This window comes from Hoplias malabaricus, chromosome 5, assembly GCF_029633855.1.
Source record: "Hoplias malabaricus isolate fHopMal1 chromosome 5, fHopMal1.hap1, whole genome shotgun sequence".
Lineage (NCBI taxonomy): Eukaryota > Metazoa > Chordata > Actinopteri > Characiformes > Erythrinidae > Hoplias > Hoplias malabaricus.
Window position 1 is genome coordinate 9819165 of NC_089804.1, and position 23287 is coordinate 9842451.

At 37.3% G+C, this 23287-nt stretch overlaps 1 protein-coding gene across 2 annotated transcripts in view; it reads left to right on the forward strand.

Moving 5' to 3' along the window:
• The window catches only part of plxnb1a (plexin b1a), a 64998-nt gene that overhangs the window by 34914 nt on the left and 6797 nt on the right, over positions 1-23287 (forward strand). Inside the window, exons 5-28 of one of the 2 annotated variants that reach the window (XM_066671705.1) lie at positions 1242-1370; positions 1882-1982; positions 2135-2267; positions 2747-2903; positions 3759-3867; positions 6604-6712; positions 7615-8301; positions 10388-10525; positions 11338-11460; positions 12618-12711; positions 13300-13466; positions 13812-13963; positions 14462-14567; positions 16046-16182; positions 16436-16612; positions 16804-17032; positions 17147-17389; positions 17572-17748; positions 18036-18184; positions 20612-20712; positions 20799-21016; positions 21580-21758; positions 22734-22800; positions 22905-23051. In XM_066671705.1, the coding sequence (XP_066527802.1) occupies positions 1242-1370; positions 1882-1982; positions 2135-2267; positions 2747-2903; positions 3759-3867; positions 6604-6712; positions 7615-8301; positions 10388-10525; positions 11338-11460; positions 12618-12711; positions 13300-13466; positions 13812-13963; positions 14462-14567; positions 16046-16182; positions 16436-16612; positions 16804-17032; positions 17147-17389; positions 17572-17748; positions 18036-18184; positions 20612-20712; positions 20799-21016; positions 21580-21758; positions 22734-22800; positions 22905-23051 (4029 nt within the window). The remainder of the gene's footprint in view (positions 1-1241; positions 1371-1881; positions 1983-2134; positions 2268-2746; positions 2904-3758; positions 3868-6603; positions 6713-7614; positions 8302-10387; positions 10526-11337; positions 11461-12617; positions 12712-13299; positions 13467-13811; positions 13964-14461; positions 14568-16045; positions 16183-16435; positions 16613-16803; positions 17033-17146; positions 17390-17571; positions 17749-18035; positions 18185-20611; positions 20713-20798; positions 21017-21579; positions 21759-22733; positions 22801-22904; positions 23052-23287) is intronic. The other variant, XM_066671706.1, reaches the window with a different exon arrangement.

The following is a 23287-nucleotide window of genomic DNA, read 5'->3' on the forward strand; positions in this document are numbered from 1 at the left end:
TTTTTCTGTTAAAATATATATTCTCTAATATTAATCAAGTTGTATTTTCTTATTTTAAAGCTGTTAATGACTACGAGGTCTTAGGGTATGAAAACTAAGACCAATGAAATAGCTTATGAGAGGTTAACTAATGTTAAACAATACCTTTTTTTGCCAGTGGATCCTTAAATATTCTATAATGTTCTTCAAAAGACTAAAGGAGCCTTCTCAGAATCACGGGGCACATGGCAGGAACTCAACCTGGATGGGATGCTAGTCCCTTCATTGCAGTGCACATGCTCATACTGATGGGTTTTAATATAGATCCTAAAACATACTGATGAAATTTGGGCCAAATCAACCAAGTGCTCTCCAAAGGATCTGTCACTCCAGTATAACTTTGGGTCACAGATTGCTCCAAATAATCCCAAAGGTATTGGGTAGTAACAGCAGCTTCTCCGAAAATCTCTGAGAACCATTTAAAATCGAACTAAAACAAAAGCCACAGACCACATGGAGAGGGGGCAAAAAGGGCAAATCAGGGCTTCAGTGTAATTCTTTTGTATGAAATTAAAATGTTTATTCTCTACTACTGAACAGTGAAAAAGGATGTGTTTCTGTGACTGCTTTGACTGGAATTAATTAAATGATTTCTGATTTTGCATATGTGATTGTTGGTTAGTCATACAAACCCTGCATAAACCAATACATATTCTCAATCTTAAAGGTTTGCACTGGAAGTGTGCCTGCTTTCTGCCATTGTGCTACTGTTGCTGGCAGTTAGTCGATGGTAATCTGGTTAAAGCTGCCCAACCTGAGTGTGTGAGGGCCTGTGCAGCTCTTAGGCTGAGGTGTCTGACACACTTAGCCATGTCACCTGCTTTGCTGATGGGTTTCTCGAGCCTGTAATCTCATTTCCTGAAACCTACTCCACTCATGATATGATTCGAGAGCCACTAAGTACCTTTCACAGATGTATTCTGTTGCTCACATTTTCTCCAGATCCACAGACCATACAGTCTACACTGTAGACTCTATAACATCTACAAGCCCGCAAAACATTTGATGTAGTTCTCAGGGATTTCATGCGGCCCTAAATTCACTTGGGAAGATATTTGAGAAGATTCTTTTTCCTTTTTCTGGGTTTTGGATTCCAGGTTAAATTACTTATTGAAAGCTGACTGGCTCTGGAAGAGTTTTCTTAGGCATTTTTGTGCAAACTAATTGTATGGATAATTTTGCTCTTGTGTGTCCACTTCTAGGTGTTCCTTGGGAGATCAGGGGAGGTGAAGAATTACTCCACTCTTTCCATTCAGCGTGGTTCGCCAATTAACAGAGATCTGCTACTGGATTCCTCACAGAGGCATATGTACATTATGACCAGCAATACTGTAAGTTGTTCGCAAAATGAATTAGGAAACCAAGTGTTTTGACAGATGGCAAATTCAGGTCCAGAAATTAAAGCTAGTTCCCAGAATATTGCTTCAATTACAATGACACTTCTGAGGCTGGTTTGTGATGATTAGAGAAACCAGGGAATTGGAAGAGGGAGAGGGGTTTTTGCATTTCCTGTTCATTTATGGAGGGAGTTCTGGAGTGGAAATACTAGACAGAGATATTTCGGTGGCTGCAGTGAGATCAGAAGGAGAACTTTTGCCCAATAGTTTGTTCCACATGTGCAGGCTGGCATTTTGGCAGCTCTTCTCATGGTCAAAATAGATGATGAAATTAGAAGAACTGCCAAAAATATATACAAATAAAATGTAGTAAAATAGAAATCTTTAATTAAAAATGTATTAACTGATATAATTTTGTATAGTGTAATTCAATACTACCTCATATTTTCCTAATATGAGAACTGTGGTTTGTTTCACTTATGTGTCGTTGTGTTATCACACACAGGTAGAGAAAAGGCCTGTGGCAGAGTGTGAGAGACACAGAGATTGCCAGTCCTGTCTTGCAGCTCATGATCCTTACTGTGGCTGGTGTGTACTTGAGGGCAAGTAAGTATCATCACCTTGTTCTACATCTCAATGAAAACAACTTTTATTATATTTTGTTTTTGATGACAAAAACTCCTGTAGATTCTTTCTCCTTCTCTTTCTCCTCAGCCAATTTTTATACTCAAGGTCTATGCCCTTGTTTTGTCTCACAGGTGTGGGGTGCGTTCTGACTGTAGGTGGGGATCAAGGGAAGGCCATTGGCTCTGGAGTTTTGATGAAGAGAGGAAATGTTTGAGAGTGGAGTCTCTGAGCCAGTATAACATCAGCATTGGTGAAAAGAAAAGTGTATGTAGAAATATAATATATGCTGAAAATCAAAAATATATATTTGCAGTGGTCCACAAGAATGTGCCTGCAGTATGTGTAGTTTTGACTTTCAAAAAATTTAAATATAAATTGAAAACTATACTTGAGTAGTTGCATGAGTGGGCTTGTTGGGAACCACAAAGGTCAGCAAACTTAAAAAAAAATTAAAAACTATGTAAAAAAAAATGACTGTAGTCCCAAGTAATTGCAAGGGTGTTTTTTGTGATTTGTAAATGTTTGCTAAGATGTAGGTATGTTCAGACATGTAGCTACATATGACAGCAAATAGCACACCTTGACTTTAGTTTGTGTAACTGACTTCTTTCTGATGCTGTTAAATTCACCAACTGTATTACAGAAAAGAGACAACATCATCAATGGCAACATAATAGTGGTCCTTTTGGAAATGTTTGAAAAGATATAAAAGCACAAACAAAACAGTCCTTCTCTCCCTGCAGGTCGCTCTGGAAGTGCCAGGCTTGCCTAGTCTATCTGAGGAGGAGGCATACTATTGTTTCTTTCAGGAGACACAGAGTGTTGCTACTGTTGAAGCCTCTACGGTCACCTGCTCCACTCCTCCAGCCCACAAAGTACCGCCTGTACCTCATGGACAAGGTAAAACACAATCGGAGTTGTAGTTTCTCAGCTAAAGACTATAGGGATTCTGCAAAAATCTACATTTTAAAAGAGGTGAAAAGTATCAATACACAGTGTTGGATTATTATAACAGAAAACATATTGACGATTAAGTGAATTGAGAAATTATTTCATTAAGCTATACATTAAATTTTGTACTGTTGGTGCAAAGTTTGCAGACTCTCTTCAAATAAGTAAACTGAGTTACTGTAAGGTTGAACCATTGTTGATATTGTTTAATTAATGACCAAACAAAAGCATTCGCCAAAGGAAACACTGTAAATCAGCCTCAGTTCACCATGCCCTGTTCTAGTTGCCAGCTAAAAGGATAAAGCGCTTCACTGTTGGGCTGTGGATTAGCAAAACTATACCTAAGCACAATAATGTATATGTGGCTAATGGTATTAAATTCTCACAGATATTCATAGCACTCAAAGCCTTTATAGAAGAGTACAAGCTGCCATGCTTGATTTCAGAAGACAAATTGGGGTAGCAGGTGTTTTGACCATGTAATTTAAACACAAAACTTCTATTTCCAGTCAGGTCTTTTGGCAGTTTCCCAGAAATTAGTCAAATTTTCTTGGAAGATTAAGGTTTGCTGCTACTATGGAATACCCACAAAAAGTGGTTATTCAAAAGGAAACATAACTAATGTGTCTTTGGGTCTTTCCATTTTTTTTATTTGTCAATTAAGTCATACATGATGCTAAAAATAAAGCTCAGAGTGAGACAGTGTAGTGACCAGTGTAGTAACATCAAATATTTCACTATTTGTAATGATAATGAATTCTTTATTGTCAATGAGTCTTACTAGATTCTTTACTTTTGTGACAGATTCTGTGACGGTCACTCTCTCTCTACGCTTCCTGAATATAACGGTTTCAGTTAAAGAGTTTACCTTCTATGACTGCTCTCTTGTGCAGCATCTATCAGGCACAATGCCGTAAGTACCTCACTCTTCCTGAGCTGCTATGGACCAGATGGCTATAATCCACTGCAAAGTAGATTCAGAAAACTCTGTATCTCCAGAATGCCATGAAATACAACTTGAGTGGTTTCCTAGACATGAATTAAGCCTAGTACTAGACCTCCTTTCAATGGAAAATCACTATTCAAAATGCTGTGTAGTCCAGGATTAGTCTTAATCCCTGTCTGGGAATCCACCTCATAAAGTTCACCCTGGAGGTGATAAGGACATTGAAAATGTTACTGGTATATGTCGCTTTTTTATGTGCCCGCCATAAGTAAAAGCCAAACAAAATTGATTGAAATGAAGGATGTAATACATTTGAAAGTCTGTTTAGGATACCAAAAATGTCACATTAAAGAAAACCAAAAATGTAAAAGTGGACTCTTAAGAGAGGAAGTAGTAGGTTATATCAGTGAAACAGCAGATAATGATTCAATGCACAATTGCAGAAAATACAGTATATACAGTTTGTTGACACCTCTTATATTTAGAGAACTCTTATAATTAGAAAGGTAGAACATGCCAACTTTGGCCTTGTGTGCAGGGGAACAGCATGGTCTGGAGTAATAGAACTCTATACAACATGTCTGGGGTGGATTTGAGATTGGTATTTTTGATCCACCACAAATCATCCAGGATCAGAGCATTTCAGGTTTTAACCAAATGAAAAGGGAGAACCAGCCAGTTTAGACAAGGCAATATGCAAAATCTGTCCCAGAAAGGTCGCTGTGAAACAGAGAAATACATAGAATTTGAGATCTCATCTAGCTACCTATCACCCAGTTATCAAAGCTCACCTGTCTTCACCATCAACAAGTTGTGAAGCAGCCTCAAAAAGGAACAGTTGAGGCTAGCTCTAAGTGATAGTTATGAGTGTAGCTGTAGGAATTACGTAATTTGGCCAGGTAATATCACATATCACAATGTTAAGCCCCATTAAAACACCACACGGGAAATTCATCCACCTCAGCATACCTATGTATTGCATTACAAAACTGGAATTGCCAGATAAAATAACAATGAGTTTGTAACATGCAAATGGTGTAGACTTATACTTTAATTAATAATGACTTATTTACATTAGTGTGTATTTATATTATCTTCTCTTTAAAGAACATGCATTTGAGTATAAACTATATTGATGACTGAATTTCCAGTGAAAGTCCTTTTACCAGAGCCTATTTTTACTGTCAGTGATGACATTCACTGTTAAATTTGTTTTTTCTGTGTTGACATTTTGTGTATATTTAGAGATGAACTCGCTTCTTTAACAAAGACATATACTGTATCTGAATGGAGGAACTGACCAGCATTCCCTTGTGGTGCAGTTCCTAAACATAAGAGAGTATTTATGAGTGAGTGAGTGAGTGAAGCCAGTTCCATGAAGTGTTTTGCTTCTAATTACATTAAATAAATTGAAGTCTCAGTATGGACTATTTCTAATCTGATCACTAGCTAGCTAGATTACAGTTATCTTTCACTGTGCTCCTAGTACTGGAGTCTCAGGGTTAAGAGTGTCTGACCATTGAGAGAGCAACAGAGCATTTGGTTGGTCTCATCTCAGTGACAGATGTCTCTCGGATGATGTAGCAACTGCCTCTTACATTCCTCCTCATGATGAGCCCATAAAGGTGAATGATAGTTTCCAGCCGACATACACCAGTGCTTCAGTACACCATGTTGCTTTTGATTTGGGCACTGAGGTATAGGAAGCTGTTGACATGCATACTTTGATGGTTCTACAATGAATAATTGGCTTGGAATACTCTTTGAGTTGTCTGGTACATTCAGGCAGCCTAAGAGACAGTGCAGTGTAATGAGATTTCGGTGATGACTGACAAGTAAGCAAAGAATGATGCTTTAAAGAGATAAAGTTGGGAACGTGAATCCAAAGAGAAGTAATTTAGCTTTAAAAATTATTTAACTTTCAACACATGACTATATAAAATTAAATAATATTCATTCATTCATTATCTGTAACCACTTATCCAATTCAGGGTTGCGGTGGGTCCAGAGCCTACCTGGAATCATTGGGCACAAGGCGGGAATACACCCTGGAGGGGGCGCCAGTCCTTCACAGGGCTAAATAATATTAATTAATAATGAAATTATATTTTATTCTTCTCTGTCATTTTCCATACAGTCCAAATAAATTTTGTAAAACAGGTAAACAATGCTCAGACTTTCCCATCAAATTAATTTAACGTGAATTCTGAATCCGTGGGACCAGCCTCAGCTTTCCCACCAATGCTGAACTCTCTTGTGTCTAAAACCTTCTCTGGATAGTGGTAGCTTTAGTGACTGCAGAACCAAAAACATGTTTAGAGTAAGTTTCAAGAAACAAAACAGAAACCAATTGTACGTTGGTGTGTTATTTTTGCGGTAAAAGAGATTGCGGTAAGTGAGCTCTCATGTGGTCATGAGGTCAAGTTGTAGACCTAAGAAGAATCTGAATGTAATTCAAGAGACAAACCATGAATGAAAAACTATGTTAATGCAAGATGTAAATAGGATTAATATATTAATAATTTATCAGATCTTTGCGTAATCAGATTAAAATATATATATATATATCAGTATAAAATAAATGAAATGTTACATTTGTGTATATCATGTAAATATATTTTTTAAATAGTAAATTAAAGGCTGGAATAATTCTCTCTGTAAGCATTAAGTTACGTTTTCCTCCTTCCTCTTTGTGTTTTTCAGATGTATAGGTTGCGTGAGTAGTCGCTGGAGGTGTAACTGGTGCATCCACCAGCACCTGTGCACACATCAGACCACATGTGATCAAGGGGTCATCATACATAATCAGCATGTAAGTGTGACCCAAGCTCAGCAAAAGAGCTTGGATGGGTGGTAAACAAATATATAATGCAAAACACACAAGCTATGTTTCCATCAAAGGTCTGTGTCATTTTTCTTTATGATTACATAATTTTATGTATCTTTTACTCTAAATGCTGAAACATGGGAGTATTTAAAGAAAAAAAAACAGGCTACATATAAGTTGTCTTTTTTCTCTCCATGTCGTGCAGGTAATAATAATGTCTTCTGTACCCAAATAGTGCAAAATATTTTAGAAACCCATAATATTTGACCCGACCATTATGGACATTATTTGACACTTAGTGCATTGTTTAGGTGAGAACCTATGAACTCTACAGTGCAGTAGGGAGTGATCTGAGGTTAATTAAAAATGTAGTGAGCATAGGGAGTCACCAAACCAGTATTGCAATTTCAATCAAATCATGGATCAAGGGTTTTGATACACTAATACTTACAGTCACACAGTCACAGAACTGATATGAAAATCAGATCAGCTAAAGTTGTCTACAAATAAGTTTTAAAGCGTTTTTGAGTAATACATAATTGCAATTCAAAATTCAAACATTCTCACGCTCTTTTGTCGTTTTATGGTAACATTTGCAAAGTAAATATATTTATTAATTTATTTATAAGTTATTTGTACACTTAATGTAATGCTAAGCACATTTACTAATCTCTGTTGGCTAATTCAAACTAACAGTAGACAGCTATTAGCAGTAGTAATATATTACTACTATATATAGTAACATATTTGTGCAATGTGTCAGTGTCATGTCTTCATCCTTGTTTTTTCATACTTTTAGTTGTTGTGTTTTTCTGTTTACAATTATTTATTTAAATTTATTTTATCTTCCTATTGTCCTCTCCCTTTCCTGACCGTTTGACCATTAGTTCAAACTACCAGCTTCTTCTCCCACAACAACAACAAACAGCTTGAGTAATTTCACATCAGCTATGCCAGTACATACTCCCAGGGTGCCAGACAAAGAATCCTCACAGATCACAGATATAGCTACGGCTGCTGCTTCAGTGGCTCCTCCTACAACTCCAAAGCCAGCTGAAACCCATTCTATAACCATGAGAACTGCCACCCCCCTCAGCAACCTGCCCACCACATTCCAGCATACCAGGCCTTCCTCAACCCAACAGGCTCCAACCACATTGACAGGGGCTCCCACTCTACTTAAAGACAGCATAGCAGGTGGGAAGGATACACATGTGGGTTTGCTGTCAACACCAGCTCCTGGTGGCCGTGGTGAAGACATGGCTGATAGGTCCCATAAAAAATCAGCTGTAGCCTCAGTTACGGTTTCTACTCCCTCGCGCTTGATTACAGCCCCTTCTGAGGATGTGAGCATGATGGGGCCACTGGGTGCAGCACGTCCCTTCCTTTCTACTACTGTGGTCACCCTTTGGTCAGAGGACAGTGATGATGGAGAAGCCTCTCTCGAGATGGTGCCTCCAGTGTCCTCTGCCTCCACTCCGTCTGGAGATGTCGAGGAAAGCCTCATCTCAGCTGATTTGCCCCAAGACCCAGACCTCGACTACCAGTCTGATCCAGATGACTTTGTCCTCCCGGTGAGTAAGAGGTGGTCCAGTGTGATGCCCCATGTTTTGGATTTGACCATATCAACATCAGGATGAGTCCCCAAATGATGAACCACAAATATCCCTACCTCCAATACACATTAAAAACCTTATAAACAACAAAATTTAACACACAATATAAACATATAAATAAACATTTATACGTTCATAGCTTTGTAGCAAATTATTAAAATACCATGGCATATAGGCTTCCATTTTCATTTCTGCGTTGCAAAATTATTTAAATGTTTTTTGTATTTTTTTTTACTTATTTTTTTGTATTTTCTTCCAAATATACATCAATAATAAAAAAAGCAAAGGTAAAAAGTGCACAAGTAAACGACTAAATAAGATATTAAAGAAAAGCAAAAAAGAAAAATAAACAGATTCATGAGGTCAACTTATAAGTCTAAGGGTGACAGGTATATCAAACATACAAATTTAAATGTCTCTTTTAAAATTAATAAAATGTTATAGTTTTTTGCATGAAACTTTGTAAACACCCTTTGTTAGCTTTTTTTTTTTAATATGTATTTCCACATGAATATTGTTAATAACAGTAGCAGCACTAGTATAAGTTGTAGTCTCAATAATAATGTTAATAATAGTTATAATGATAATGTTATAATTACAAAATTCAATTCCAAAAACGCTGTGACAGTGTGTGAAATGCTAATAACAGGGAAAGCAATGATTAGTTCATTCTAACTGACCCATAATTAAACCAGTGATATAATACACATAAAAATTGTCTGCACATTCCAATCATTGTTCATGGAATAAAGATACAAGCTGTCATATTCCGCATATTATTCGATAGGAGAAAAGTCTAGACTGTAAGCAGTAATCTCTGATTACACAGCCATGCTGTTATAACCTAGGCAGATTGTTGGCATTGTCAAGTTGATGTATACATGGAAGTCCTTGGATATCCATATTGCAGTTCGTATAAAGTTCTCTAAAATGTTTATTTATCTGGTATTGTTAAATGTGCGTTAAGACATGTGCAAGTTACAGAAGACCTTGAGCCCAGGAGAGAAGAAGTGTTTCTGGATATTGTTGACGTAGCATTTGCATTAAGCATAGCAACCAAATATGTACACAACCATGTCACAGTATTCCCAAACGTATGTGGTGGTATCCTTTGCAGAATCACATCAGTTTTATTATATTATGTATTACCATTTAAGGATCAAATATTACATACATAATATATACACTGGAGTTTTCATCTTTCCCATTTACATGCAGAGATTATTCCTGATTCCCTAAAAGTTTTCGGATGATAATGATATAGTGGGTTAAATACACTTTGTCCTTCATAAATGACTATGCTACTATGCTTTTTTATACCCAACTATGAATTGGTTACCCGTTTGAGGTCTCCCCAGTTCCAGCTTTTTGTTAAACATGCTGCATGGATCAGTTTCAGAATTAGCTCTTAAATGATATAAGGTCCAACATGAAACATCTTTTAGTTTATGTTCAGTTTAAGCTTGCATTTTATATAATTTGTTGGAATTGCAGCTCATGAGAACAAATATAAAAAAGAATAGCAATATATTCTGGGAGTTTTTGCAGTCTCACTTTCCATTCTAGCAAGAATTCCAATGTCAGTCTGCCAGTCTATGATTGAAAGTGCTTTTAAATTCAACATTGCATATAGACATTGTTACAGAAGAAATCTGAAGCTGACAAATCTATCAAACCACATTTTTTTAGAAATAGTTTTATTGATTCGTTTCAGTTTGAATCAGATTAGAGAACAAATTCCTGCACTTAGGGCTGTGAATGAGCATTTTATGTTTATCCATTTTCCACTGTCTCTTTGTCCTTTTGTCTGCATTGAAAACTCATCTTACAAACCCTGACAAAAAATAGCTGTTTTCAGCAAACACTGAGACTGCTGTTTTTTGAGCAGCAACTCATTTGTCTTCTGCTTAATTAAGCTTGATTTGTTTGTCTGTTATACAATGCTTAATGCAGGCTTTGTACATTGCAAAAATAGTCCTCAAGTGCTGAGTGTGTGAGATACAGGTGTATTGTTCCTTGTGTTCATGTGTCTGTGTGCGTGAAGCAGGACGATGAGGATGCCGTGGTCAGTGTGGGGTCCTACGCCTGTCCCTGTGTTAAAAGTGTTCAAGGTTCCTCCCTCCTACCTGTTAATATTGCAAGGAAAATAACTCTAATGGGACGCAACCTTCACCTCTATCAGGTAACACAAGACATGAATATCCAGGTTGTCACAATGCTTCATGTTTAGTTTTGTTGTTAAATATATTTTTAATTGTATTATTCAAATGTGTTACTGGTTGTAAATGTTTGTGAATATTTAGATTAGGCCAATGGCACTATATATACAACAGCTTGAAATGAAATGGGGCATACTGGAGCAGATACCTATACGCCTAGGGTCACTAAGCTTGATGCAATCATGTCAAGCCCCCAGGCATTGGGCTGTGGAGCACTGAAGCTATGATCTCTGGAGTGATGGGGGAACATTCAGTAGTGATGTTAATAATCCTAAAATAATTATCCAACATCAGTATGACGTCTATCTATTCTGAAGTCTTATCAGAAGAGTAGAAGCTTGGTGGAGGAAACACCCTTATATATTAAATAGTGGATGAACCTGTCCACACACTATTGGCAATATTGTGTTACAACATATCTTGTTGGAATATGAGTGGTAGGTTGTATTGTAAATAGGGACTGAATAACCTTGGGAAACGTTAATGTGTTTTAATGCATTCAATTTATTTTGATAGGCTGCATTCCAAGCAGAATATTTTCTGATTTTGAAGTTGATAATCCTAAAACCGCAGAAATATTTGCAGAAACATCCTGTTTCTTCACACGTCCAATCAGATATGAGACACCAGTGAGGTTCAACTTAAAAATCCCATAATCTGAGAAGCATTCACTACTCTATGTCTGTATCGACATCTCAGGAGTTGTTTTGTCAAAGATACAAACCTTTGAATTCTGTGTGTGTGTGTGTGTGTGTGTGTTTGTGTTCATTCTTAGGATGATGAGCTGGATTATGAGTGTGTGCTGGCAATTGAGGGCAGATCTGTGGTAGTAGCTGCATTTGTGGAGGTGGATGATTCTCAGTCTTCCCTGTTCTACATCACCTGCCAGCTTCACCAGGTCTTACCTGCTGCTCTCACCCTTAAAAATAGCTTTCATGGCATTAAAAACTTTATTAAATTGTCATAACGCAATAATATGTAACACACTATAGGATTCGTTTTTTTTTATTATTATAGATTAATCTAAATAACCAATGACATGAGCAGCCATTTCAACAGGCTGCAATTTACTGTGCAAATATATACAGTCAAATGTTTGGACACCTCTTCTCATTAGTAATTGGTGGTATAGGGCTTTTCACTCTATAGAACTGTGTACCAGCCCCTACACTCTAAAAAGAGAACAGTTGATCCAACTTAATTGAATTGCTTCAATTGGTAACAAGTAATTCAATTAAGTTTATCCAACTTAATTTTTTAAGTTTAACCTTCAAAAACTTAAAAAATTAAGTTGGATAAACTTAATTGAATTACTTGTTACCAATTGAAGCAATTCAATTAAGTTGGTTCTTTTTAGAGTTTATAAAACATTCTGGTTTATTTAACAGTTTTTTGTTTACTACAAAATTCCATGTGTTCCTTCATAGTTTTAATATTCCATATTCATTTACAATGTAGAGAATAATAAAAACCAAAGAAAAACCATTGAATGAGAAGATTTGTCCAAACATATGACTGGTACTGTACATTCACAATATTTGGAAAATGGCCCAAAACAAAGGACACCCTCCCTGAGTGTGTGTGTCCAAACATTTGACTAGTAATGTATACATAATTATATTTCAAAAACAAAAAAAGCTCAAATCCCATAAAGAAATATTTTTACATTTTAGTAAATAGATATTTGTATAGTAATCAAATATAGAATTTGATAAGTCTTTGTTTTCAGAATTTAAAAAAACCTTTAGTGTATAATGTATAATAGTTTAATCCACATTATACATATTTATTGTAAAATAATAACAACAACAAAAAACCTAATATGTGAAATAATTCTGAACTTCCGAAATGACACTACAACACAGTTGCACTTTGTCTTTAGGTATAAATGTATGTGTACAGTTTGTCAGCTCTATTTAACTTGTCCCGATCCACACAATTGTTTTCCTGTGGCCAAAAATGACCTGTGATGTAGACCTAGAGCATTACTGGAATAGAAAAAGCATTAATAGAAACATAAGCAACTGAAATGTGTGTGTGTTGTGTTTGTTTCAGTACACCTACTCTGCTGCTGTGGAGGAATACAATGCTACAATCGCAGTGAGGAGACGAGGCTCTTTTCAGATGGACAGTCCTCAGGGTCTGCATGGTAAGGGTGAAATGGTTCCCTGATCAATCACATTTACACAGTGATGTTTCAGATAGGAATCATGTCTTTACTGTCTGACTACATTTTGAGGAAGAAAAACATTTTATAGATTTAATTTTGAGAGGTCATTAACTGTCCCTAGAGTGATACCTCTCACATCACTTCTGTAGTTAGAGTTTTCTATTTTATTTATTTATTTTTTTCCCTATTTCTCCTGCACTGAAGGTCCTTTTCGACCACCCCAAAGTTCAATCCCCTTGATCATACTATATTCCTTTGTGACTATATTTATATATATATATATAATAACTACTATTGTGTTTCAATTAAATATTTAATTCTAAAAATAATTTATAAATTCCTATTAATAGTAAATGTGTATAATAAAGGTGCATCATCGGACCTTAAGACTAGTGTTTGTACTTTTGATATACAGAAATATTAAATTGCATTACCTTTTGTTCTTACAGTGAATATAGCAGATAAAGTTGGGCTGCGATGTGGGTAGTTCTCCAAGAGTGTTTTGCGCAGCTGAGTTGGAGTGTGCCAGTACATGTTTGTAAAAATAGACTTGTGATTGGTTCACAGTGAGGCTGTATAACTGCTCAGTGGGACGCACGGACTGCAGCCGCTGCCACACAGCAGAGACAAAGTACGGCTGCGTGTGGTGTGAGGGGCTCAGCTCCAGCTGCGTTTTCTACAACTCCTGCACTGACGACATCCAGCACACCTGCCCCGCCCCACATATACACCTGGTGTGTGTTTGCATACTTAATATATAGCATAGGAGAAGATTATATGCTGTTATTGTAGCAAACGTGTACATAGATTTAATACCAATGAAGGAATGTAGGAATAACAGGCATCAATAGAAGAAGAAAAAACAGGCTACACTCCTAATCCATCTTATTTGTCCTTATATGGTTATATAGTGTATATTGTATAAGTATACTTGTTACATCACAAGTTCTTAGTATCTTCTGTACTGTGACAATATTGTGAAATCCAAAGAGATTACCACCTCTTCAGTACATAGTGGAGTGCTTTCTAAAAGAAGCTTCCTGACAGCTTCTTTGTTATTGCTGTGCATTGTGTGATAGATAGAGCCTCTGTCTGGTCCAGTGGAGGGTGGTACTATTATTACAATCTCTGGATCAAACCTGGGTCAGAGAGCTGAAGACATCCAGCACTCTGTGATTGTAGCTGGAGTTCCCTGCACGGTCATTCCCAGCAAATATGAAGTCTCTTCCAGGTAAACTTAATTCCAGAACATTTTACCATTTCTGCCCAATGTATTTATACAGCTATAATTCAGAGTTATATGCAGTCAAGTATACTTTTTTTCTTATTTATTCTTATTTATGTTTTATTCTAAAATAAATATTTATATTTATTATATATGTAATTAAAGCTGAATATTTTACACATTTCTGTGTAAGGGTGTACATGGCTTGATTTTCCTGTGGTGAAGTGTGTGTCCTATGACTGCTCGATTAACAGCCAGAATAATGACAGCTAATCTGATTGTGTTATCGTTGTCTTATTCAGTTACATATTCATTTATCTTATTCAGTCAGTAGGATGTCAGTAGAAACAGATTTTGTCTTATGCTTCACTTGAAATTGATTTTCTGTTTTTTAGTGTGGTTTAGCATGTTTTTTAAGTACTTTGTTTGTTACTGGGCAACAAGAAATAAAACAATGCTGATTTGAAACACTATTAATGGGAACCTGTGTGTGTGTATGTTCAGTATTGTGTGTGAGACTACATCAAGTGGATTTGAGAGGAGAGGACATGTCTCTGTGGAGGTTAAACCTGGAGGAATTGGACATTCTGTCCAGCACTTCCGCTACCAGGTAACTGCAGAATAATTTCACCTCAAATGTTTCCCCAGATGTTTAGTCTAGTATACTGTGAAGGATCCACCACAGGATTGAATAGCAAATCAGCTTTTCATATAGTTTGATGCCCTAGAAGAGGTTTTTGTCTTTTTAGTGTGACTGACTGAAATTAAAAAGTTGGTATTGGGTCAATAGGAAGATGTTGGGGAGAATTATGGGTTAATTACAGCAGGTTTATCTCAGAACAGGTGTAGCGAGGTTTAATCTCCCTCCAGTACCTTACAGGGCGGGCATACAGAGGACAAATCTCACTAGGGTAACTCGCAGAGTAGGCTAAGCAATTTTTAATCACCCCATGGTAACTGGTGGAGTAGGCCTAGCACATTATACAAGAGTTTTGTCAGAGTCTTCTCAGCTCCAGACCAGTCTAAGATCCCATCCACATGGATTCATTTATTTTATTTTTTGTCTGTGGTTTGGACTCCCATCCAAAAGAAAACAACATTTTAAGTTGCTAAAAATGGAGATTTCAAAAATGTACTTTAAGTTGGAGATTTTTGAAAATGCCGTCTTCATGTGGGTGAGGAAAACTGATATTTTCGGAAACCCTGACATCACACAGCATGCCTTGCTCTGGCTGAAATGCAAATAGCACCTCACTCTCTATAGGGTGAATTATTAAGTCATTAATCTACAGTGTACACAAGCAGCTAGCACTAGATTTCATATATCCACATATGAATAAATGTAAACAGCCTTGTATTAGAAATATTTCATGCATTTTTAAGACCTAGATTCAGTCATTTCATGATTGTGTTGTGCACTATATAGGGAGTATGAAGTAATTTGGGATTAAACCTCCGTTTCTCTCATGCTTCATGGTGTTTTGATGTCTGTCTTAAAGATGTACTATGGCCACCTACTGGACTGGCACGATAATGCAGCTGTTTTGGTATTCATCTGGACAGGGATATTTTCATAAATGGAGAGAGGAAAATATACAGATTCATGTGGATGGTATATATATATATATAGTATGAAGATATTATACATAGTATGACCAAAAAAGAGCATGTTTCAAATAATTGATTTAAATGATGTTTTGGAATAGTTAAATGGAAAACTCATGCCTCTTTGGAAACTCGTGTTCTGTATACTGACCACTAATGTGGGACACATGAACAAATTGTTCTTTTCGATTAAAAAACACTTGAATCAAATATTTCTATTGCATTTTTCCAGTGTATACATCCATTCTGTTTTAAATAACCCTAATACCAGCCTAATAACATTTCATATTTAACATCATTAATCAAAAATAAAATATTATAAATAACCTCTTCTAATTTTCATTTATTTATATGTTGAGATTTAATATTTTATACTTACAAGCATTAAATATTAAAAAACTGAGTAGTTACAAGTCATTTTGAATTTAAAATCTTTAGTCACAATTATTGATGGGAGAATGTGTGTGTGTTTCTGAATCCCAGGACCCAGTGTTACTGGGAGTGTCCCCACTAAAAGGCCCAATGTCTGGGGGCACATTGCTTACCATCATGGGGCGTGGCTTACAAACCGGCCAGCCTAGTGAGATCAGTGTTTTGATTGGTGGAGTTCCATGTCTCATGTGAGTTACACTGTTCAGAGCTCATTGATCTGTAAACTCAGACACTTAGACTAATAACTGACAGCTTTCTATAACTCATAAAGACATTACTGAAATAGGAAATGAATTATGATTTGCTACAATGAATAGGCAACATTTAAGGAAATCATCATGATCACCATTTTATAGCTTAAGTTAAAAGACATTGTATCTGTAGTTGTGTTGTGTACATGTGAGTATGATAATAGAAATAACTCAAAAATTTGGTTTACAGTTCTTCTGTACAGGGAGACGAGAAAATCCAGTGTGTGACGGGTGGTAGCAACAGAACAGGAGAGCATGGTGTGGTTGTACAGTTTGGAAGAGCAGAGCGCCATCTACAGACAGCTTCTTATCACTACACCTCAGACCCAAACATCACCAGTGCTGCTCCCTCTAAAAGCTTCCTTAGGTATATTCATATTTATATATAATATATAATACTCTGTGAGCACTTGTGTAAACATCTCTTTACCCAATGTTTTGTTTGAAATCCAGGGTTTGAATTTATAAGCACTACAGAAGATCATAGTGTGTACCTGGCATGTACTTTAGGCTGCATATCTACCAAGTGAGTTATAATTTATTTGTCTCATTATACAGGGGGGGTCGTGTGATTCGAGTTTCTGGCCAGAACTTGGATGTGGTTCAGGAGCCTCGCATTCGTGTGACCCTAAGCCCTCTGGAGTCAGTCTTTTCAGGAAGAAAGAGGAGAAAGAGAAAGAGTGATGCACACTCAAAGAGTGAAGACAATCTCCGACCTCTCAAAAGACAGCGGCGAATAGTTCCAGAGCCCAGTTGTCCTGAAGATGCCCTCTGTGACATCAAGCAGGTAAGGGGTGTGCATGTGTGTATATGAATATATCAACATTGTCATAATTAAATTTGCAATATTTTATTCTACACTTGCAAACAAATGGAATTGTTCATATCTCATTTTACACAGATAGAGCAGCGCTGTACAATCAACAGCTCTACTCTGCTCCTCTGCTCCACACCGGAGCTGGGCCCAGAAGCTCGCCATGCTGATGTCAGTGTCCACTTCCTGCTAGATAACCTCAGCTTTGACTTTAAGTTAGTCAGCGGCAGCCCCTTTTCTTACGAGCTGGACCCGATCCTCCACCCACTGAACCGGGGGGACCCGAGCAAACCTTATCGACACAAGCCTGGCAGTATCATCTCTGTAGAGGTTACATATCACCTTCTTACTAATTAATGCAATACATTATAAGATTGCGTATATTATCAACATATGTATAACCCAGCATTACAAGATTTCAGCTGAAACCACAATTGCCTTTTATTTAGACATAGTTAACTTCACTATAGTAGCTGTAGAATTGTAAGCTCATGTTTTGCTGTTTGATATAGGGGGAGAATCTGGACTTGGCTATATTTAAGGAAGAGGTAGTAGCTCTGATAGGAGATGGTGTATGTGCTGTGAAGACCCTTACCAGGAACCATCTTTACTGTGAGCCTCCTACACAGCCGCCCTCAGTGTCTGCTGCTAAGAAGCGAGAGGGCACTGATGCTCTCCCAGAGTTTACTGTAAGTCAAATCAGTTAGCCTTCACTGCAGTTCTCTCTGTAGTAAATGTTATATCCATAACTTATTCAACAATTCATTGTTATAACATGAAGGACTCAACACCAAGCTGTGTATAATTCATTTGCATACAATATCCATGAATTTCCATACATTAATGTAAATATTATATAATTGACAGAGTAACTTAAAACAGTTTTTTGTCAAAAAGTATTTGGCAAATTATTTGGCTTGAATTTTCTACAATCTTCCAGTCATCCCTAAATGCATCCTGTGATTTGTTTTTGTAGGTCAGAATGGGGAATCTGAACTTTTCCTTGGGACGGGTACAATATGACTCACAGGCCCAGGCCATGTTCCCTCTGGAGGCTCAGGTTGGGGTAGGGGTTGGAGCCTTCATCGTGGCTCTCATTGTGCTGGTCATTGTGCTCATATACAGGTACAAATGCCTTTAAAACAGACATGCTATTCTTGATTTTACCACTTCCCCCATTTCTAGAAAGGTTGGGAAAAGTGCAAAGTGCAATAAAATCAACATAATGTTTTTTATAATTCTCTTGAAATTGTATTTATCAAATTTGACAAATTTACAAAGAAAGATTTTCCAAAGTTTTCACTGACCAACTGATATTGATTTATAATTATAAACAAAATTTTAGTGCCAAGCGTCATCTCAGATTGTCGGTCCAAAAGACAGTAGAGATATGGTGTTGTGGTCAGAGGAGTTGGCTTGATTTCATGGAAAATGGACTAGGGAGGTTTTCCATGCAAATGAAGAAAGGGATCATTCACATTATTATCAGCGACAGGTGCAATAGCCAACACTTTGGCTTTTTAGAGAGACACATGCTGACATCAAGATGACGTCTTTTTCTGGGAAGTCCATGGTTATTTCAGCAAGTCAGTGCCAGGCATGGCTCCTAATGTTATACAACAACATGGTTTGATAGACACAGAGTGACCTGCAGCCCAGGTTTGTCTCCTATGGCACATCATGATGAGGACAATCAGATAACAGCAAACATGGACTGTTGAGTAGTTGAAGCGTTGAATTAATTCAGGATGGACAAAATTTCCACTTGTAAGACTTTAACAAAGGTGTATTCATCAGTTCCAGTAAAAGAATGATTAAACAGGGTCATTAAAAGAATATGAGATGTAACACAGTGGTGACGTAAATATGCTTCTATCCCAACTGTTTTTTGAGTGTGTTGCATGCATCGAATTCTAAACATGTCAATATTTACAAAACACCATCAAGTTGTTTCAAGTGAAAACACTTGAATATTTTGTGCTTTAGTTAAATAAGGCTTCATAAAAATGAACACAGATGTTTGATCTTAGGGTGGCACGGTGGTGCAGCAGGTAGTGTCGCAGTCACACAGCTCCAGGGACCTGGAGGTTGTGGGTTTGATTCCCGCTCCAGGTGACTGTCTGTGAGGAGTTTGGTGTGTTCTCCCCGTGTCTGGGTGGTGCTCCGGTTTCCTCCCACGGTCCAAAAACACACGTGGACTGGTGACTCAAAAGTGTCCGTAGGTGTGAGTGAATGTTTGTGTTGCCCTGTGAAGGACTGGCGTCCCCTCCAGGGTGTATTCTTACTTTATGCCCAATGATTCCAGGTAGGCTCTGGACCCACCACGACCCTGAACTGGATAAGCGCTTACAGATAATGACTGAATGTGTTTTTTTACTTCACTTGAGTTTGTAAAATGTTGTTCGTGATTTATCCTATATTTTACCGGTCATGTCTTATTTGAGGGCGGCACGATGGTAAGCAGGTAGTGTCGCAGTCACACAGCTCCAGGTATCTGGAGGTTGTGGCTTCAAGTCCCACTCTGGGTGACTGTGAGTTTGGTGTGTTCTCCCTGTGTCTGCATGGGTTTTCTCCAAGGGCTCCGGTTTCTGGTTGGTAGGTGTACTGGCTACTCAAAAAGTGTCCATAGGTGTGTGTGTGTCGCCCTGTAAAGAGCTGGCGCCCCCTCCACGTTGTGTCCCCGCCTTGTGCCCAATGATCACCACATGAACTCATAAATATTTGTGTGGATAAATGACATAAAATCCTCACAAATTTTTAAGAATCTAATTTAGCTTTCCCAAAATAAGTTATTGCAGCTGAGGAGGTCAAACCCCTTACTGATAACCTTAATTATAACCTTAAATACAGAAAAATGTAAGACAAAAAGTGTTTATTCTTTGTTGGCCATAAAGTAAATCGTTGCTGTCCAGTTAAAACCTGCTTCTCCCAAAATAGTAACTTTACAGGAAAAGGGGAAAAAAGGAAATGTAAATAGGTTTTATTCCAAGTATTAGAGCATTTCTAATGAATAATGAATAATGGTTCATTCATTATGAAATGTTCACATGTTGATAAGGACAGCTACTGTGTTCAAATGTTAAATGTAAATGTTGAACGCAAATGTTGAATATTGCAGTAAACTAAAAATAGACAAAAACTGAGATAAATGTATTCATTGGACAGCAACAATATGCTATTGCCTTGTTTATGGCAAATTTATTTAAAAAAAATAGACCCCAATAGCAGACAAATATAGACACGGCATGGTATGTTTTAGCCTGTGTTATTTTAAGAAAAATAACTTATTCATCATAAGCTGTTACATAATAAACCTACAAATCTGTGGTCAGGTGGGATGCTGCTGGCACTTGATATGTCTGTTATTATCTGTAACTGGTCACCCAGCCTCTTATGACTATAACTGTCAATCAGTGATGGCTAGGGGATGGTAGACAAGGGTCAGATTAGGGTACAATTTATAAAGACTTTATATAAAAGTCTGCTCACTCACAATGCTTACAGTACAAAGTTATATGAGTATTTGCATGTTTTTCCATGTTTGTTTACCAGGAGGAAGAGTAAACAGGCCCTGCGGGACTACAAAAAAGTTCAGATTCAGCTTGAGAATCTGGAGACCAGTGTGCGAGATTGCTGCAAGAAGGAGTTCACAGGTATACAACATATCTCATATTAATAGCTCAAGATGTTTGCAAACTCCGTGAGAGTATTTAGAATGTTGTGTTATTATCGTTGTTAGATTTGATGACGGAGATGATGGACATGACCAGTGACTTAGTAGGTTCAGGGATTCCGTTTCTGGACTACCGCACCTATGCTGAAAGGATTTTCTTTCCTGGTCACCGGGAGTCACCACTGAGACGAGACCTAGATGTGCCAGCCTGCCGACGAGTTACGGTGGAGCAAGGCCTTACTCAGCTCTCCAATTTACTGAACAGCAAGCTTTTCCTCACCAAGGTAAATTATTATTTACTTTTGACATGACTTCATCCAAGTTTCCAGAAAATGGCTTTTGTGAAAATAAATAAATACATAAATACATTTGTAATATAAGGTTTGTAAAGGAAATTGACTAATATTTTAATGATGATTATAAAAAACATTTAACTTTAGTATTAAAAATATTCAGAAATATCGCACAAATCTACATGCCCCCTACTGCATTTTACAAAATATCCCGGATTTTCAGGAAATCGGGTTTGTACAGTGGACAACGTTTTGAGTAGAAAATAATGCATTTACGCTTAAATTTAGCGTTGTGGCAGATATTTCTCGTGCAATCCGTTTTTTAAAAGGATAAATAAATAAAATTTCTCTTAGCAGGCTATGAAATAATTAGGGAGGCCAAATTTACATCAGTTGGCACATGAAATTGTCAAGCACATTTTTTATAATCCGTAAGACTTATGTGTCATTTTATGTAAATTATTTTGTGACAGGGTTTTATATCAGTTGAAATTTGCTCAAAACTCAAAAGAAAAAACTGTGTATGTGTCATTTATCTCTTTCCATAACTGCAGTTCATCCACACTCTGGAGGGACAGAGGACATTTTCTCCACGGGATCGTGCATATGTGGCCTCCCTCCTCACTGTGGCGCTGCATGGAAAGCTGGAGTATTTCACAGACATCCTTAAAACCCTGCTGAGTCACTTGGTGGAGCAGTACACCACAAAGAACCCCAAACTCATGCTGCGCAGGTCAGTTCTTAACCTGATTCTTAAAGAGTATCAGCAAGTTTCTACAAAAAAACAGCCACGCACTGTAGCTCAGCTTTGGCTGACATCAAGCCTTCACTCCTTCTTTCTGTGATACAAAGCCAACCAAATAAATGAATCAGATACATTACAGTAACCCGGTGCTTTTGTGGCACGTGCAGTACATACAGCATTGCAGTACATACAGTACATACACGATTGTCTGGAATGTATTCTTTATTCTCAATCTTTTGCCCCTGTTTACAAGATAAATAATCTGACCCCACTGTCACTGTGCTCTGACAGTTACTAAATTAATAAGGATTTGTCTTAATGTTTAATAAAGTAGTCCATCTTGTCTGAAAGTGTGAGTAATCAGGGAGAGACATATCCATGCCACAGTGAAGTCAAGGTTGAATCCCAAATGTCTTCCTACACCCTCAGTAGGGCACAGTGTAGGTCAGAAAATAATGGTTTCTGTATTCACATAGTGCTTTGTATGTCAAAAATGATTTTTAGTGAGCTGTAAGTTTCATGCTTCCCTCTCAAATTAGTGTCTGGATGCAGTAATATTAGATGTATTAACTACGATGTGCACTATGTATATAATGCTGGTATTTGGGATTCCTGAGCTCCTCTACTGACAGACCGATGAACAGAGCTCTGTTTAAAAACGTGACGTGAAAAAATATTTTATTATGGGGGCTACTATACATAGTGACGTCACTTGCAAGCCATAGACGTACTTATGTACCATTAAACGTTCACATGACTAAAAACAAAAACAGTAGCAAAATAGTAGCAATAATCTTGAATTTTGGCTCGACTGCGGTTGACAGTGCATTTTTAGTGCAATGCTAATTACACTGCTGAAGTGATATAAATTCAATACCTTTGGCCTTGAAAGCATTGAGTCAGTTCATTCAGTCCTCAGGTAATTTCAGCAGGCAACTTCATTTGTTCCCTCTGATTTTGCAGAACTGAATCTGTGGTCGAAAAGCTACTGACCAACTGGATGTCCATCTGCCTTTACTCCTTTTTAAGGGTGAGTTTTCTACACTCTGATTTGCAATTCAGCAATTATCATCCAAGATTAGTTAAAGTGAGCATGAGTTCAGATTGTATATCTTTGGGCGTTCTGTCCTGCAGGATTCAGCAGGTGAGTCTTTCTACATGTTATTTCGAGCCATAAAACACCAAGTGGACAAGGGCCCTGTGGACGCTGTGACAGGCAAAGCCAAATATACACTCAATGACAACCGACTTCTGCGCGAAGATGTGGAGTACCGCACATTGGTGAGAGATACCCCCATTTCAGCATCTAATGCACCTAGTGTCGAGGTGCATTCTTAACTTTTGTGATTGTTTCATATACTGTGTACAGTAAAGCAACATGTAGAGCTTGTGATGAAATTATATTTGTTTTGTGTAATTAAGGGGATTTTTCAACTTTAATGTAAAGGATATTAGTAGCTGTGCATCATTGTTAGATGACTTTGTCCCAGATTCTTTCCTGAAAAAGTCCTATAAAA